This window comes from Opisthocomus hoazin, chromosome 5 (genome assembly GCF_030867145.1).
Source record: "Opisthocomus hoazin isolate bOpiHoa1 chromosome 5, bOpiHoa1.hap1, whole genome shotgun sequence".
NCBI classification, from domain to species: domain Eukaryota; kingdom Metazoa; phylum Chordata; class Aves; order Opisthocomiformes; family Opisthocomidae; genus Opisthocomus; species Opisthocomus hoazin.
Window position 1 is genome coordinate 10,264,666 of NC_134418.1, and position 19,058 is coordinate 10,283,723.

General features: G+C 39.1%; 1 protein-coding gene across 1 annotated transcript in view; it reads right to left on the bottom strand.

Moving 5' to 3' along the window:
• Positions 1-19,058, bottom strand: part of POLN (DNA polymerase nu) — a 110,098-nt gene that overhangs the window by 15,866 nt on the left and 75,174 nt on the right. The window contains exons 18-21 of the mRNA XM_009934767.2: positions 18,793-18,875; positions 14,528-14,659; positions 10,039-10,149; positions 4,263-4,341 (exon numbers count right to left, since the gene is read on the bottom strand). Coding sequence (XP_009933069.2) covers positions 4,263-4,341; positions 10,039-10,149; positions 14,528-14,659; positions 18,793-18,875 — 405 coding nt within the window. The remainder of the gene's footprint in view (positions 1-4,262; positions 4,342-10,038; positions 10,150-14,527; positions 14,660-18,792; positions 18,876-19,058) is intronic.

Below are 19,058 nucleotides of genomic sequence, written 5' to 3' on the forward strand. Positions count from 1 at the left end.
GTTCTGTTTATGAGGCCGTATAGTATATGCCTCCTTACAGTATATCTTTTTCCTAGTACCAGGCCAATTTGTGTCATTTAAGACCAAATGAGGATTTTCTTTGTTACTGTTAAGCAACATATTCCAGATCTGGACCTCTCTGTTCTAAAGTATAGAATTGCAAGTTTTTCCATGACTGCTTCAAATGTGTTGCCTAGAAATAAGTACACTATCGAACTGACTTCAACAAAACAGCTATTATTACCTTATTGGCAAGCAATAGTATTTCTTTAACATTAAAAGAAACAACATTTTGTCTAAACTGCAAATGAGAGTGCTGTGGCATGACATGCTGCATACTCTGTTGTAGGAATATCCCACAGAAGAGGGAGTGCAGGATATGGAAAAAAAAGTGACAAGATTGTCATAATAGTCTTTCTTGGAAGCTGTTTTTTAACAGCTATGTGCAGTGTTTCAGGTCATTACAATGTGCCAAGAGATGGTCCAACTAATTAAATTGATGCTCCTTCCATAGTCAAGAGCCAACGCAGGCTCTGACTTAGGTGTTCTGAATTGGCATCTGGAAAACCCCAACTCTATGGATTGACTTTGCGGGGACGCCACCTCCTAATACTGCTGCCTACATTGGATACTTGAAGTTGGACAGAGAGAATAGCCCTCTGTAGTTTTCTGTGATAGTTTTTCTGTCACCAGGGAAATTTTTGCTGTTAACAACACATCCAAAGCATAATATGGTCTAGTTTTCCAAACTAGTCCGCATTAAGATAATACAAAATATAAAGCATCAATGAAGTCCTACAGACGAACTGCAGTTAATATACTCCATCGTTTGGTAACAGGCAGTATGGACCCACCATGTGTCAGCTCCAGACCACTCAAAACTCACCTCCATCTCAGCTGCTGTTCTATCCACTTCCCTCAGTCCAGCCCCTGACACTCCCATGGGAGGTCTAACTGAGCACAGGCAGCATGAAGGAAGGGAACGAGACAGGTGTAAGGTGCTACGTATGCTGCTTAAAGCGTATCTGAGAGGAGCTCACTTATTACCTCCAGCTGGCTGGTTTAAGAGGTTGGATAGAAAATAAAATAAGGTTTAAAATTCGATAAGTGGGATAAGAGGGTCCATTTGTCATGGATAATAAGAAATTAAGGGGACCTTATTCTGACTAAGAATCAGGCTGAGAAGCCCAGATTAAAATAGTTTAGAATGCTTCCTGTTGATTAGCTCTATATCTTCATTAAAAAAATGGTGTGGTACCATCAAGTTGTCTGGTTCTGAGCTAGAGTACTCAAGTGTAAAATTTCCATGAAAAATTACACATTTTATTTCTAATTTGAAGACATGCTAAGAATTAAATCATAACTGAACAACAGATTTCCTAAAGACAAAGGATTCTATTTGGGGAAGGAACAAAAGAGATGAGTTATTTGAAATCCATCATAGCTTATTTGTTTGAGTAAATTTCTAGTTAAACTTTAAAAAAATACTATAATGCGTTATTTAAGAGCATAGGACAATGTTAACAGTTAAGTTTTCATACAGGTACAATAAAAATGTATAAATATTGAAAATATTACTATTACTATCCTTGTCTGTCATCCTAGGTCATCCCCTTTTTTGATGAATAAAATCATCATCCAACTAATTACATTGCATTTTTGCATTTTGAATTTGAAACCTCTAAATGCATAATGGGAGTCTGTCAAATTGCAGATAGGAGTATACATGGTCAAAAGCTTTGTATATAATGATATATATAATGTATATAATGATAAATCAAACAAAACTCCCAAAAGAGCATAAAAACTGTTAAGTGGTTAGAAACAAAATGATAAAAATAGTAAGATATTTTGAAATCAGAAAAGTGGGGGAATATGAAAAAAACACATAATAACAAATGGAAAGTTGTTTTATGTTCTGTAATAGAAAAACAAGAACTTACTGACTCGAAAATTTGATAAATTAATACTTAATAAAACTAACTATTGGTTTACAATACCAATTATGTATACACTTCCTTTTCACAATGTTTTTCAAAGTGCTTTACAAAGGCTGTTAGGATCATTATCCTGACTTGACTGAAAAGAAAATCAAGAAACAGACCATTGAAAAAATAACTAACTGAATGTCACCTGGCAGAGAAGTTGAAACATAAATTTTCAAGTTTTATTCCCGTACTCTTTTGGCAAGACCACAGTGGCCCTTTCAAATGCCTGAGCCACTGCGCAACCAGGTGAGTGTTCACAGAATTTACAAAGGCAATGACTGTGCTTTTCTGACAAGCCTGGCTTGTAAGTACCTACTAAATATTACAGCAAGAAGCCATTAGTGACTATTAAAAGGTTCTCCTTTAGCAAAGCCATCCAGTTGATAATGGCTGGCAGGAGTTCAAAATTCCAGTTTAAGACAGTCTGTCACTCTTAGATGGCCTTGCAGTCTTGGTCTTTCCCAGCTATGACAGGAATAAGAAGGATTGGCAGTGATATTTTTCTGATGCCTGGTGTACCAATTCCCCCATGCTTTCACAATGCAAGGAAATCCAACCTGTAAAACTTCAATACTTCTCCATGTCTGTTACATCCTTAGCCATTTGGTGACACTACTTCTTTAAAAGAAATAGTTTTGAGAAAGGACAACCCGAGTAAAATTTTCTGTCAAGAGAAGAAAACATTCACGAGCTTTATCAGACATGGCATTAGCTGAAAAAAACTTATACTTTCTCAGGGTTAGAACAAAGAGCTAGTTATTGAACCTAAAGATCTGTGTGCTAGGTAGGAACTGCAGAAGGCAGTATGTTCTTTGGCCTCTCACCACCGCCACTTGCCTCCTCCATCAAACACTGTGGCTACTTGTCCCAGCAGGCAGCTGCTCTACCGCTAATCAAACTCAAAGTTACGCCTGCTACAGAAATTTTCAGCCAGGCCACAGCTGTCACATTCTGGTCTCTTCATACAACTCAGGCAGCAGAAAGAATTGTAATCAGCACAGAGAATCTGCCTCCAAATGTACAATGTAATATATTCTAGTATATCATCAGGTATGTAATACATAAATGTACCATTGTCTGCACGGGTGCAGTATCTCTGCCAAAGCACCACTTCCTGTGTCGGATTTGTATGAGAGCACCACTTGTTCTTTTTTTTTTTGGCAATAGTTCAATAGTATTTTGCTCAAAAAGTTGCAAGAATATTTAAGAGTGTTACTCGGAAGAAGTCTTATTTTTGGCATAGGAGTGACTCTACCTTTGAATTCAACACATACAATTTATATTTGTAATTAGAAATTACATTTTGAAAAATTGATCAAATAAGAGAACGCTGCTATGTGTAAATGATACAGACACAGAGTATTAATAGGGTTAGGTATTGCATACAATTGCAAGGTATGTTTGGGATGCCAAACCCTGTTACTTTGACCTAAACTCCCAGTGAAGTCCTTAATACGAGATTCCTACAGCAAAGTTGATAGAATTTCCCCTTCCGGATGACAACAGAAACACTGATGTTCTGCACTACCTGTTATCTCTGCTTTTATCTGAAATTCTACTGCAAAAATTCATCTTCTACTTGATTGTTTACTACTGCACAACAAAAGATGAGAATCCATTTTGTTCAGGTTTTCTTCTGCACGTTTCCCTTCAAAGTATCTTTCTATTGTAGCAAATAATAATGTTCACTGACTCCCTGCACCACCCCCTCCATCCTTTATTACAGGAAAAGTAGACTTCATTATTTCTGCTAGTGGCACAAGAATCTTGAGGACATTCTGTGATCTCCTACCCAACTATGAGCAGTTACAACAGATGAGAATCATGATGACCTACCTTTTCTTTAGCAAAGGAAAGCCACCTACACAAGAATAAAAAATGTTCATTTATTTTGCTTGAGAACTGGTTTCCCGATTCCTGTGTTTTTTCCCAGCCCATTGAACGTTCAAGTCCCAGTGAACAATGCACTCAAAATACAGGAAGGATATGATCAGTGGGCTTGATTTCAAAGATGCAGAACTACCACTGAACTAGATCTGACTGAGTTTAAATGGCTCCAGGGCACTTCATCGCCTTGGGATGGATTTTCAGATCCAACCATGTAAGCACAAATACACAGCCTTCAATGTATAAAATCATCCCACAAGTTCTTGCTTGTTAAAATATTCAGAGGCATACACGATATTTCTACAGCTGCTTAAAATGCCAGAAACACAGTCATTTCAACTAATTTTGTTTTAAAATCAAACAGTTTTGCAATCATTCGTTACTAACCTGGCTGTTAAAGTTGGAGAAATGACAACAGAGGTAAAAATCTCCACCATAGCCATTTTACAAAGATCAGCTGCAGATCCTATGGAAGAAAGTGGTCTGCTTTTAAAGCATGCAAAAGGAAAATGCTCTTCTTGGAACCATGGCACAGGAATGAAAAACATTTAAAGATTCTGAATTATAAGAATTTGCCAAACTAGCAGATTCCATTTAGATAATACATGAAACATCATAAGATTAATAAGTAACAAATTAAGTAATTACATGTTAATTACAACCAGAAAAGAATAACGTTAAATTACGTGTTAATTAAAGATGAATTTGTCACTCATGGTCATGAGTTGAAAACTTCCTTTTTATAAAAAATGGCTAAAATTATCTAAATTGGAATTAAAATTTACCTATCAATCAATTAAAATTCAATGTCACAAAAGGCTAGAACATTGTTTCAGAGCTACACTTCCATCTGGAAACTTAATTTTATGCTTTTTCATATATCCATGTGTATGTAATGTATATTCATTACTTTACAGTGTTAAGAGCAGAGGTACCTAAAACTGTGTCATGGTACATAATAGATTACGCATTCCTGGTGATCAAGAGGCAGAACAACTCTCTAGGCCTGCAGTTTGGTGAAGGGGTCTGTTGTGAACCAAGCAACAGGAGTTTAATACATTTGACAAAGATTTATCAGATAAAATACACAAACAATCCTTTAAGCAAGGATTGGAAGCCACAGTTTTCCTTGTCCCATCAGATATCCTAAATGTACTAGACTATAGCCATGGTCCAACTTCCAGAGCAAGGATCAAGACAGCCAGGTAGGCGAATGGCAAGGGTAGTCTCCTGGGAGATAAGAGAGGATATCTAAGATATCAGGGAGACAGACTTACCACCACTTCTTTCTTCATGGTTTTCTACAACAAACTGCCTCCTCTGAATCCCATACTGAAACTCTGTTTTACTCATTAAGTGTATCAAGTGCAGATCCACAGCTGATTATTGAGATGTCTGTGCCTAACTGCGAGTCTAGCCCCAAATACCTATCTTATTTTCCTGTTCAAATGATGTGTTAAGACTGATTCAGTACGACACAAAAAGAGACACATTGATACAGCAGGCAAGAAAGGATGTTTCAGCAAAGGTCAGGCAGATATCTTCTTAGTGATTCGTAGAATAGCATGACGTAACTGAGCATTTCATGCACCACAATACATATGTTGTATATGTATTCTTCACGAAACAATGTAAAGTAATAAAATGCAACAGAACTCTCAAAATAAAAAAAATAATTTTTTTCTGAAGTAGGATTTTTACAGATATGCTATTTTAAATATTTAAAAAAATAATTATATCCTTCTGGTTGACTTTGACACAATTTTGCAAAAGTTTAACTGATATAGCATACTTTAGAAAAAGTATTTTGATTATATTTTTCTGACTAGTTCTTCAGCCCTTGTTTAAAAAGTCCTTTATGTTAACAGGATCAAATAACATAACAGACCAGATACAGGTGGATGGCACTCCATTATCTTCTCAGTGCATTTGGAACTTACAAAGCAACAAACTCCCAGAGTAGCGTTCTTCCAGCTAAATCTAACAGTTTTCATGATTAATAATACCTTAATAAAATACATGGTTTGCTCTGTATAATTAGCTAAATTATAACTGAGGACTATTATGGTGTACATTGGTGAAGACTATTGAAGCGGGAAATATTCAAAAAGAGTGAAAAAGCTATGAAAGAACTGTGGCAAATCCAGTCATAGTACGTTACAGCAGGAACTCCGTACATTTCTCTCAAAACCACTGTTCATCAAAAGATGTCTTCTGTTACTAGCTGCACTACCAAAATGCAACTGTTTAAATTCATAAGTGCTATATACAAGAATAAACCACATATATGTAGTTTAGTACTCTAACTGTGATAAAATGTTTTAGCATAATTTAGAAAGTTTTTGCAGTGTTTAAATATTATCTCAGAGATGAAATCCTGAAATTAAAAAATCCTTCTAGTCTAGAAGGAAATTTTTAATAAAATTTGGGATTACTGAACATGTTAAAGTTTTTAATCCTTGCTTCATCACACCTTCCCATGTTACATGTTTTGAATATTAGTTACGCTATTTTTCATGAGATTTGTCCTCCAGTATTATTTGAACCGACAATGAAATATGATAATCTTCTTATCGTAGGTTCTGATCCATATAAGTGAGCATTTCATAGACAGTCCTGTGATAGCTTTGCCTCCGCTCCAAGCTCTTTGGACAGATGGACATAAGCAAGTGCTGCTCAGAAGGCCGTGTGGCTTTATTAACGCTACACTGTACACTCCGCAGGCCGCACGGTACTAGCTCAAGCACTGTGCCTTCAGCTGGAGAGCTCTGCGGGCCAGCCGGATGGAAATCCCAGGTAAACTGAACACAAGTCTCTGGAGAAACGGGTACAGGCATGCCCAGTGTTACAAACTTGCAAGCTTTGCTGCAGATTTTATAAGGATATTTCAAAATTTTACATTTGGGAGCTTAATACAGCAAGGCAGTCACCACTTGAGCACAGCTATTATTCAAGTAACAGGGTATATATTAGAATTCTAGATCTGCACATATCCTTGCAGAGACAGTACTTAAATTCAGTTGCCAATTATAAGGATTGTTAAACATGACATAAATGCTTAAGTCATTTTTAAAATGAAACCCTAAAATGAAGAACATTTGGAGAGGGAAAAAAGAAAAAACAAATGATCCTTTCAAAAGGAAAATACAAGTCACTTTATAAAAAGCACCCCATTCCCATGTCTAGAAAGCACTTTTTACTTTCCTGTAGAATACACTTCCAATACAACTTAATAAAAACCCTGTCAGCATCATCCAATTAAGGAAATAATTCTTCCAAGTGGCAGCTTGGTAGGAGTGATCTCAGCTTTGGATGGCCAGCTCAGCTTTCTTTTTTTTTGATTTAAGTGGCTAAATTCTCTATAAGACTGAGCCCCAAGCAATTTAAACAGAGTATGTTAATGCATCTGGTTAACTAACATTTGAGCACTTTATGCTGATTTTTACATTTCCAATCTATATGGCAAGTCTGCAATATTGTTCTGTGAAAACACACCTTTGTTCTTGCCCTCCACAGAATTAAGTTTGAACGTTTCTTATGAAGAGTAAGTTGGGTTACAAAACAAATAATAATAATGCACAGTTCTTGTCATATTGTACACTTCTTTCAGGACGCTGCTTGAGAGAGCCCCCTGGAAGAGAGTGCTGAAGGGCAAAGGGGTCCAGGCATTCTTCAAGGAGGAAATCTTAAAGGCACAGGAGCAGCCTGTCCCCATGTGCCGCAAGATGAACCGGCAGGGAAGATGATCAGCCTGGCTGAACAGGGAGCTCTTGCTGAGACTCAGGAAAAAAAGGAGGGTCTACCACTTCTGGAAGAAAGGGCAGGCAACTAAAGAAGAGTACAGGGGTCTTGTTAAGTTGTGCAGAGAAGAAATTAGAAAGGCAAAAGCCCAGCTAGAACTCAGGCTGGCCACTGTTGTAAGGGACAACAAAAAATGTTTTTACAAATACATCAACAACAAAAAAGAGAGCCAAGGAGAGTCTCCATCCGTCACTGGATGTGAGGGGGAATATTGCCAACAAGGACGAGGAAAAGGCTGAGGTACTTCATGCCTTCTTTGCCTCAGTCTTTAATAGTCAGACCGGTTATTCCCAGGGTACTCAGCCCCCAGAGCTAGAAGATAGGGAAGAAGAGCAGAATAAACCTCCTATAATCCAGGAGGAAGCAGTTAACGACCTGCTGTGCTACCTGGACACTCACAAGTCCATGGGGCCAGATGGGATCCACCCAAGAGTGCTGAGAGAACTGGCGGAGGAGCTGGCCGAGCCACTCTCCATCATCTATCAGAAGTCCTGGCTAACGGGGGAGGTCCCAGATGTCTGCAGGATCGCCAGTGTAAGAGCCATCTACAAGAAGGGCCGGAAGGAGGATCCCAGGAACTACAGGCCTGTGAGCCTGACCTCACTGCCAGGGAAGATTATGGAGTGATTCATTCTGAGTGCGCTCACCAGGCATGTGCAGGAAAACCAGGGGATCAGGCCCAGCCAGCACAGGTTCATGAAAGGCAGGTCCTGCTTGATCAACCTGATCTCCTTCTATGACCAGGTGACCCGCCTAGTGGATGAGGAAAAGGCTGTGGATGTTGTCTGCCTGGACTTTAGTAAGGCCTTTGACACTGTTCCCCACAGCATCCTCCTGGAGAAACTAGCAGCCCATGGTTTGGGTGGTTGTACTCTTCACTGGATAAAGAACTGGCTGAATGGCCGAGCCCAGAGAGTGGTGGTGAATGGAGTTAAATCCAGCTAGCGGTCAGTCACGAGTTGTGTCCCCCAGGACTCAGTTTTGGGTCTGGTCTTGTTTAACACCTTTAACAATGATCTGGACAAGGGTATTGAGTGCTCCCTCAGTAAATTTGCAGATGACACCAAGTTGGGCGGGAGTGTCAATCTGCTGGAGGGTAGGAAGGCTCTGCAGAGGGATCTGGACAGGCTGAACCGATGGACCGAGGCCAACTGTATGAGTTTTAACAAGGTCAAGTGCCAGGTCCTGCCCTTGGGTCACAACAACCCCATGCAACGCTACAGGCTTGGGGAGGAGTGGCTGGAAAGCTGCCTGACAGAAAAGGATCTTGGGGTGTTGGTGGACAGCCAGCTGAACATGAGCCAGCAGTATGCCCAGGTGGCCAAGAAGGCCAACGGCATCCTGGCTTGTATCAGGAATAGTGTGGCCAGCAGGAGTAGGGAGGTGATTGTGCCCCTGTACTCGGCACTGGTGAGGCCGCACCTCGAGTACTGTGTTCAGTTTTAGGCCCCTCACTACAAGAAGGACATTGAGGTGTTGAAGTGTCCAGAGAAGGGCAACGAGGCTGGTGAAGGATCTAGAGGACAAGTCATATGAGGAGTGACTGAGGGAGCTGGGGTTGTTCAGTCTGTAGAAGAGGAGGCTGAGGGGAGATTTTATCACTCTCTACAACTACCTGAAAGGAGATTGTGGCAAGGTGGGTGTTGGTCTCTTCTCCCAAGTAACTAGTGATAGGATGAGAGGAAATGGCCTCAAGTTGTGCCGGGGGACATTTAGATTGGATATTAGAAAGAATTTCTTTACTGAAAGAGTGGTCAGGCATTGGAACAGGCTGCCCAGGGAAGTGGTGGAGTCACCATCCCTGGAGGTGCTGAAAAAACGTGTAGATGTGGCACTCTGGGACATGGTTTAGTAGGCATGGTGGTACTGGGCTGACGGTTGGACTTGATGATCTTAGACGTCTTTTCCAACCTATGATTCTATGATTTATGATTCTTGTCTATCTGACAAAATAAAAGCTAAAATCTGTGTGCGGCAAAATCACAGAAACCTTTTCAGGGTAACAAACTACTAAAGAAACCAGAAAAGAAAATGTTTTAAGACAATGATATATTTGAAGCACTGAACTCTAGATATTTTCTCTATACATAGTTTGTATCTGTACCTAAAGATAACTGTCACAGAGCACTACAGTGTATTAGAACACTGTGTTTTATGATACTGACTACTGGCAATTTAGAAAGTAGATAGAACACATCATTTAAACTTTTCTTTTTTTGTAACACTCATGCCTCATAAATCTATGCTGGTAGACTACTAGAATATTCATTCTTTTGAGATTATCAGAGCTGTTGTCCACTAAAGCCAAATACAGACAAAGAGATAGGTAAGTAAGTAGGAAGGTAGGCAGACAATTTTTTACCTTGAACAACAAAATTGACAGCCTGCCTCTCCGCTTGAGTGCGTAGTTTGTAATCCTGTGCATTGATATTAGCCAGTGGTCTTTTACGTCCCATTATGGAAACCACATAACCTTGTAGGATTTAAGTAGAAATTAGTATTCTTAGAGTGATTAAAATAAAATTTCAAAAATTCTTTTTGACCATAATATAGATTTTTGTAATTATGTGCTGCCTGAGTCCATTTAGTACTTTGTTCTCTGAAAACAGTCAGAGCTTCTCTTATTTAAATCTTAAATACTTACTGTATTTTTGGTCTAAGAATTATTTCATTCGGAGAATTGGTACATGTTATACAAGGAAAACTTCTGTTCATTAAATCTGTATTTTCATTGGGAGCGTCTACTGATACAGCATCAAACTCTCTCTGTGGGAGACGAAACTATAAATACCTAGCAGAATTAGCTATCTATTAGCAGCCATAATTAGAGCTTTCCAAGCAATGAATAGTTTACTTGGGAATAGCAAAGAAAAATCAATTTGTAGAGCAATTAAACCATTAATGACTATTTCCCAAAATTATAAAGTAGTTTTTGGGGAAAGAAACACAAAGTTATAACTTTTTTTCTATTTTCTTTATGTGATATTTTCATCTCCCTTTCACAGCTAAACTTCCTTAACTCTAGTGTGGTGGGTTTTGTTTAGTTTAAAAGAAACACATGAAAACACAGTAAAAGCTTTATGTTAGGCCTAATGACGTATTTTGCCAAAATAACTATTTGGGAGGGCAAGTGAGAGGAGTTGAGAGAGGAAAAGAGATGTGAGGATACTCTTGTCAAAATAATACACACAAAACCTTAGCTTAGCTTATCTTCAAAACTAAACTTCTTTTCATGTATTATGAAAAATGAAAAATTATTCACATTAAAAACATATCTTCATAAACCCTTTCATTATACTTCTGATCACCTTGGCTATCCATGAATTGTCATTAGATACTAAGGAAGTTCAGACTGCCACAGATTTTCATCTCCTCTTTGGCAACCAAGATATGCAAGCACATGCGATAAGGAAACCTCTGCAAACAGGACGTTATGACCTTAGCATAGACAACACATATCCAGACATATGTGCAGAGGATAAAGATGGCGCTGCTGAATTAACAGAGCTGCAGATGCGTGTATTTCCAGGAGTACTGATACCAAAAGTACTGGTTTTGGAACAAGTAGCTACATTATCTGGAGGTTAGGATATTCTTTGGCAAGTCAGTCTTTCTAATTTAACTAAGATTTTCCATGAAGAACAGTATCTAAAGATGGAATTCTTGAAACACTGGATTCTCAGGGAAAAATAGATATACTGTAATATCCTTATTCCTGTGTGGTGTGTTTCTACAACAGAATCACCCTTGCAATGCCCATAGCTGATTAGCATCCCCGAACAAACATCATCTTTCATATAACAGTGGCAGAGTATGCTTCTGTGGTCAAAGATTAATCTGAAAATACATATTTACATGAAGTCTTAATGTAGTATTTTTAGTATGTTGATAATTTCATCAAATAAAATAAAAAATATAATAACATATTTAATAATATCAGTATTTTCATCCCAAATGAAGGTTATTTATCTCTTTATCATGTCTACATGGAGTATCAAACATTCATAACACCTAAATAATAGTTGGTCAGATGCTGTTCACCTTTGAACTGCAGATAAATAAACTGAAGTGCCTTATAATGATCTCGCTAAGTTGGAATATTTTTGTTTGAAAGTTCGAATGTGAGGTGGATTAACGAGAAAAATATTAAATAATGTTGACCTGCTGCAGATTCTTTAGAGCTTGTTCAACCAAAACAGATTGTTCTTCTACCATTAGTCGTTAAAAAATGGTTGATAGATGGGTGTGAGAGGAAGAGTAAGTACTAATTAGACAAGTGTGTTTCAATGACAATCAAGGACATTACTTATGACACCCTTGTCTACTACTGGAGGACAGGAGAGGTGCCCGAGGACTAGAGAAAGGCCAATGTCACTCCAGTCTTCAAAAATCGCAAGAAGGAGGACCCAAGAAACTACAGGCCGGTCAGTCTCACCTCCATCCTGGGAAAGGTGATGGAGCAGCTTATCCTGGAGGTCATCATCAAGCAAGTGGAGGAAAAGAAGGTTATCAGGAATAGTCAGCATGGATTCACCAAGGGGAAATCATGCTTGACCAATCTGATAGCTTTCTACGATGGCATGACTGGTTGGGTAGATGAGGGGAGAGCCATGGATGTTGTCTACCTAGACTTCAGCAAGGCTTTCGACATGGTCTCCCATAACATCCTCCTAGGGAAGCTCAGGAAGTGTGGGCTGGATGAGTGGTCAGTGAGGTGGATTGGGAACTGGCTGAATGGCAGAGCTCAGAGGGTCGTCATCAGCAGAGCTGAGTCTAGTTGGAGGCTGGTAACTAGTGGTGTCCCCCAGGGGTCAGTACTGGGCCCAGCCTTGTTTAACTTCGTCATCAATGACCTGGATGAAGAGTTAGAATGTACCCTCAGCAAGTTTGCTGATGACACCAAACTGGGAGGTGTCGTAGATGCACCAGAAGGCTGTGCTGCCATTCAGCGTGACCTGGATAGGCTGGAAAGTTGGGCAGAGAGGAACCTGATGAGGTTCAACAAAGGCAAGTGCAGGGTTCTCCACCTGGGGAGGAACAACCCCATGCATCAGTACAGGCTTGGGGCGGACCTGCTGGAGAGCAGCTCTGCCGAGAGAGACCTGGGTGTCCTGGTGGACAACAGGTTGACCATGAGCCAGCAGTGTGCCCTGGCTGCCAAGAAAGCCAATGGGATCCTGGGATGCATTAAGAAGAGTGTGGCCAGTAGGTCAAGGGAGGTTCTCCTTCCCCTCTACACTGCCCTAGTGAGGCCCCATCTGGACTACTCTGTCCGGTTCTGGGCTCCCCGGTTCAAGAAAGATAAGGAGCTACTGGAGGGAGTCCAGTGGAGGGCTATGAGGATGATGAGGGGACTAGAGCATCTCTCCTACGAGGAGAGGCTGAGGGAGATGGGCTTATTCAGCCTGGAGAAGAGAAGGCTGAAAGGGGACCTAATAAATGTTTATAAATATCTCCAGGGTGGATGTCAAGAGGATGGGGCCAGACTGTTTTCAGTGGTGCCCAGCGACAGGACAAGAGGCAATGGGCACAAACTGAGGCACAGGAAGTTCTGTCTGAACATGAGGAAGAACTTCTTCCCTCTGAGGGTGACGGAGCACTGGAACAGGCTGCCCAGGGAGGCTGTGGAGTCTCCTTCTCTGGAGATATTCAAAATCTGCCAGGGCAAGGTCCTGTGCAGCCTGCTGTAGGTGACCCTGCTTCGGCAGGGGGGTTGGACTAGATGACCCACAGAGGTCCCTTCCAACCCCTAACATTCTGTGATTCTGTAAACTCATAAACCAGATTCTTTATAATGGAAGTCTTGCTATTGAACCTCATTCATATTTAAGAAAAGAATGCCATGTTATTTTAAATAAATCAAAAATATACAATAAATGTGTAATATATTACTAAATATGTTATGTTGGGCTTCATTATAGCTAAAAATAGATTTTCAGTAACTTCACTTTTCTTTAGTAATATTAATGAATGAAGGAATGCAACTGCATGACACAATGACAGTTCAGGCTTCCAGTAGATTTTTAAGCCCTACAAAGTACAGCAAAAGAATACTAGCCATTTTCATGACTGCAAGTCATTTATATGTTTCTATCATAACACTCACCCATACAATGATGGGTAATATTATATTGCAAATTTACTGGTTTTTTCTACAAAATGTCTTAGTACTGTATACCATATTAAAAAACAAAATAAATCAATTTTGACAGTTCTGCTAATTAGCTTTGAAAAGACATTATTTGAAGCAGCTATATTTTCTCTCCTCAAATTACTGCACTCCTAGGATTCACTAAATATAAATGAATATGTAGACTAACAACAAATTTGATGCAAGAAGAGTTTGCAGCTGCTGGCTCCAAGAAGCACTCTGAACACATCTGTCATCACAGATAATACCACCTGAACTTCAAGAACATAAATTCTGACTGATGGAAAGAAAAAATACATTAAAAAAAGTTGGCTCTGTAAATTGGCTTTTTGACTAAATGGCTGAACCTCCATGGTCCAGCAGCCATGTAGCATATTTACTGAGTAAAAGATTCCTTGGGCTTTTTTGTGTTGGAGTACATTACACATCTAAATGATGCAGTGTAACTTGACATTAAGTAGGGTCCGCTTTGAGAAAAGACGTCTTATTCTGTTAGCATCTTCCTGAAAAAGGGCAGACAGGTTTAACCAGCTCCTCTTAGGGTTCAAACAGAAAAAAACCTGATTCACCAGGAAATAATATTCCATCTTTTCTCTTTTCCTATAACTATCTCAATTTTGGTTGAGCTGAACCTTCGCCTTCACCACTGTCACACAGTGCTAATCAGCAAACAAATATATGCTTACAGACTTTGGATTACCTTTATTTCGGCATTGTTCAATGGTTTTCTTTGTAAATTCATGTACCTTCTTGTATTTTTGCATAAAACTCTCTATGAATTGACTGGCTTGAAGAGGAGTAATTCCCAGGCAGTCAGCAAGACGTTCTTTACCTAGTGGTAAAGAAATTATCCTTGTTATGTAATAAAACAGAACAGAAATCCACTACGTACAATAGCACCGTTACATCCACAATTAGTGCAATTAGTTAAACTTTACTTATCTCTGTGAAAGGGGATGGATCCAATATACTGCAGTAATATTTCAACAAAGCAAACCTTTAACTTTGAGCCTGAATGTTCTAATGAAGTTACTGGTTTAAGAATATACTTAAGAAGTATACAAGAAGTATGCAACTAAGAGATTCCTAGTTATACTTTGTACCTATAATGTGGCTGAAATCTCTTTTGTGCACAGAATAACTTTGTTGCAGTAAGTATCATTTTACTACTTCAGTGTTGAAATCTGCAGACTTTGAGAAGCAGATAAAGAACTTCAAATACATTTTAAATGAACACAAATGTGAACAAAGATCTAAAAAAGCATGGAGAAGTAGATGTATGAGTTTAGCTAGAAGTTTTAGATTTGGTGTAGAAGTCTCAGAAAAACTTCACTGCTGAAGCAATCAGACCAAGTAGCCTGATTTAGAAAGGCAGTTAGGAGTCCAAGTGCCACAGATTTCAACTAATCTTAGGCTCCTTAACGTCTGTAAAAATCCGGGTCCAAGTTGTGAGATAAAAGGGTTGGAAAAAGAAGAAACAGAAGTGAAAAGTGTTTCAACAGGGAGAGAAAGGAATAATAGCTTTTAGATAGGACATAAATGCACAACAGATATTATGACGAATCTAAAAGCATTTATAAATTAAGGTGGAAAAAAGCTGAAGACAGTTTTCCGGAGTGTGAAAATATAAACTAAGAGCTACAGTTTAAACACATTTATAAACCAAACAGTTCCAGTAAAAATACAACATACATCAACATTCATCATATGAGGTTTGAAAGACATATGTCGGCTCCACAGCAACACAAAACGAGCACTGTATCTGCAAATAACACAGACTGAGAGGCGGTGTCTCAAAGCACAGAATAGTTATTGTCACAGTAATATTGTCAAGAAAAATTATCTAGCATTTTTGAAAGAGAGAAGATTTCAGCCACCTAAATGCCATCATTGTCAGTCTGATGTGCATTTCAGAACATTTCTGTAGCATTTTGTTCTCTGTCATGCCAGGATCTGCATTGAGCTGCAGGAACATCAGTCTGGACAAGGTGGTAGCAGAAGAAATTCATGAGACATCCAGGATGACTCTTGCTGAGCTATTGTAGGTCTGTACTTTTATTTGACATCTCATTAATTTGGGGTTTCTTCCTGGGTCGGCAAATGACAAATCTATCTGCTAAAGCACGTGTTGTTAACAGCTAGAAGACTGCTATGGCTTCCTTCAAGAACTGTAACATCTAAGTTTGTCCATGTTACCCTTTTAAAGAACTACTGATATACACAACCAAGTATTGCATAAAATAGTAGGAAAATTAGGGCACAATATCAATAAGAAAGCTGGAAAAGTTCCAGGGAAATGCAGTTCGTGGGAAGCAAAAAGAGGAGAATGTACAGCCACGTAATTGTGCCAGACCATGTTTGACAATGCAGGAGCACAGGCCATGCGAAGCAACACTCAGGAGTGGACTAAAGCTGCCCTGAGCACTCTCCTTGAGTTCTCTGTGCCAGGGGAACTGTTAGCAGCAGCCTATGGGTTTTAGTGTTCCCCATTCTGTAATACCATCTTTCAAAACTGAAAACATCATTAGTTTCTCTGCTTTTCATTTAAACACCTTGACATCCCTCTGTGTCAATTCAGGGCTTGAACATAGTGTCATTTAATGGAATTAATTCCTCATCCTACAGATGTTTACTTTGTCTGTGCTTTAGTTTTACAAGATGACTGAGGCAGAAGCAAGTGAATTGAATTGGTCTAAACCAAGCAAAAGAGAGGAATACTGTCACCCCTCTCAATATTTGGTGTATTTATTAAAGTACCAACTCCTAGACATAATGAGACTCTTCTTTCCTTATTATACTATTCTCTATCCTCCAGGATTATAGAAAAGACCTTGAAAATAAGAACCAAGTGTAACCTAAAGCTAAGAAAACAAAATGGAAAAAAATATGACTGTTTACTACTTGAAAGATTTTCATTGACTCCTGTAAGCACAATACCAGCAAGCTCCTCAGCGAATGCTTCTGTATTTTTCAATCCCAAAAGAAGTGAAATAAATAAGTAGTATTCACACTCTTTGATTGTATCAAAATGTCTCCTTAATGAAAAGTCAGCCATCTTTTGAAGGGAGACAAACAGTAGGTGGAATTCAGTCCATCAGTTTCAGGTATCTAACAATTATTTTTTGTCAGCCCAGATTCCATCTAAATAGTTTAACGATATCGCTCCATGTTATGTCTTAATTAGGGTCTGATCATACTGTTAATGAACAGAAGCATCTTATCTTTCAGATGCTTCAACTGCCCTCATTTGAGAGAGAGAGAGACGAAGCACAGACAAGTAAATGGAGATACTTACATCGAGCACTGCTGTACTGAAATGTTTAGTGCCTGGTAGAGAGCAAGTGAGGGAGTGCCACTGCTCTGCTTAATCTGATCATCTGAGCTCTCTACAGCATGAGCAGGCAGACATGGGTTCTGTGGAGGGAGGCTCTAGCCCCAGTAACGGAGGCATTTCCTTTTCTTTACTGATTATACGTAGAACTACAGGGCATTCAACCGGTGGTGATTCAGTCTGGGTAAGTCAGGTATCTGCCTGTTCCATCCAGAACAAAGCGAAGAGATAGGAAAATTTGTAGCATCTGCATGGACCAAGGGACAGGGGTGCTAATGCCTGCGTTTAGTAAAATAATCCAGTGATGGAAACATTCAGGCTGCAAACAGGAGATCTGATTCCAGTCTCAGCATGGGAAGGTCTGAATTTACACTGCAGGGAGCTAGTGCTCAGCTTTTTTAATACAGATTTTAAACATAGATCTTTAAAATGCAATACAGCTTAATGTAAAAATCCATGTGTGTGTATATATTTTTTCTTGTAGGTGTGTATATAATCCACACACGCACCACACACAAAATAGATATTCTGGAGAGATGAAATTGGAGTTTTTTTTCTCATCTTCCCAGCTGAATACTCTAAATATATATTCTACATTGAATGCCCTTGGCCAACTCTGTTTTTGGTTCAAGGACTATTGAAGGCTCACTGCAAAAGACCGTCTAGAAAACATTCTCAGTCAGGAACCCAAGATGCAGTTTTAAGTTCTTCCAAGTTAAATAAAGCCTGCAACCCAGGGCTCTCATTTCCTAAACAAGTTTCCCAAGTACTCATTTTCTGTAGAGTTTTTGGACTTCTCTGGAAGACCTACATAAAGTTTAGTTAGCTGCTCCCTAAAACAAATTCACAAGAGAGTGTAGGCTGATGATATATATGCATCTGTCTTCCCAGAAAAGGTAATTCTAAGCATGTATGAGGCATAAGGAGGGTTGGGCATCATTTAAGAAATGGTAGGCTGTTTTGGAAAGCATGCAGAATGTCTTGACTTATCTAGGACCTGGGCAGGACTTAGGCAGAATGGACTTGTGCAGGTTTTCTGCAGTTGTGAGGAAATGGCAGCAATTGTTAAGATCTAAAGTAAGGAAACACTTATACACTGCGAGTGTGACCGAGCACTGGCACAGAGAGGTTGTGGAGTCTCCATCCTTGAAGACATTCAAAAGCCGTCTGGACAGGGTGCTGCGCAATGGGCTCTAGATGTCCCTGCTTGAGCAGGGAGGCTGGATCTGATGACCTCCAGAGGTCCCTTCCAACCTCAGCCTTTCTGTGATTCCATAAATGTGTTCTGAGACAATATTGGAGTTCTTTTAATCTCATTACAGTTATTCACCTTTGTCTATATAGCTGACAGAATGCTAAGTCCACTCAAAATTAAACTCATTTTAGATAAAGACAAATGCTTCAGTTACAGCAGCAGAAAATAAATACAAAATCAGAGTAATCTTTGCATATGTCAATGTGGCTGTATTACTTTGCTAATTTTGATACTGTCTAGATCATTTAATAATCCTTGATAAAAATAAAAATTTTATAGTCTGACAAACTTTTATTCATCTTTAGAAATTCAGTCTACTTGTATAAATTATGTATAAAGTATGAATCTACTGTAGCTGTTTTTTTTTTTAAATGCCTACCTGCTCCATAAACCACTGAATAAACTACACGCTTTGCTTGCTCTCTATCGGCGTGTTTCACTTGTTCACTTGGAATCCCCTTCCTAAACAAACAAATAAATAAAAATCACACATTTTCAGCTAAAACTAATTTCAGTTGTTATCCTTACAGAAAATGTCTTTAAAGTCAATAACCATTTAATAACTACAGACTTGTAAGATATGAACAGAAGCACTTAAGCGCTTTTGTCTTCAGCCAGGAATGCACAACTTTACAAATTTTAGTG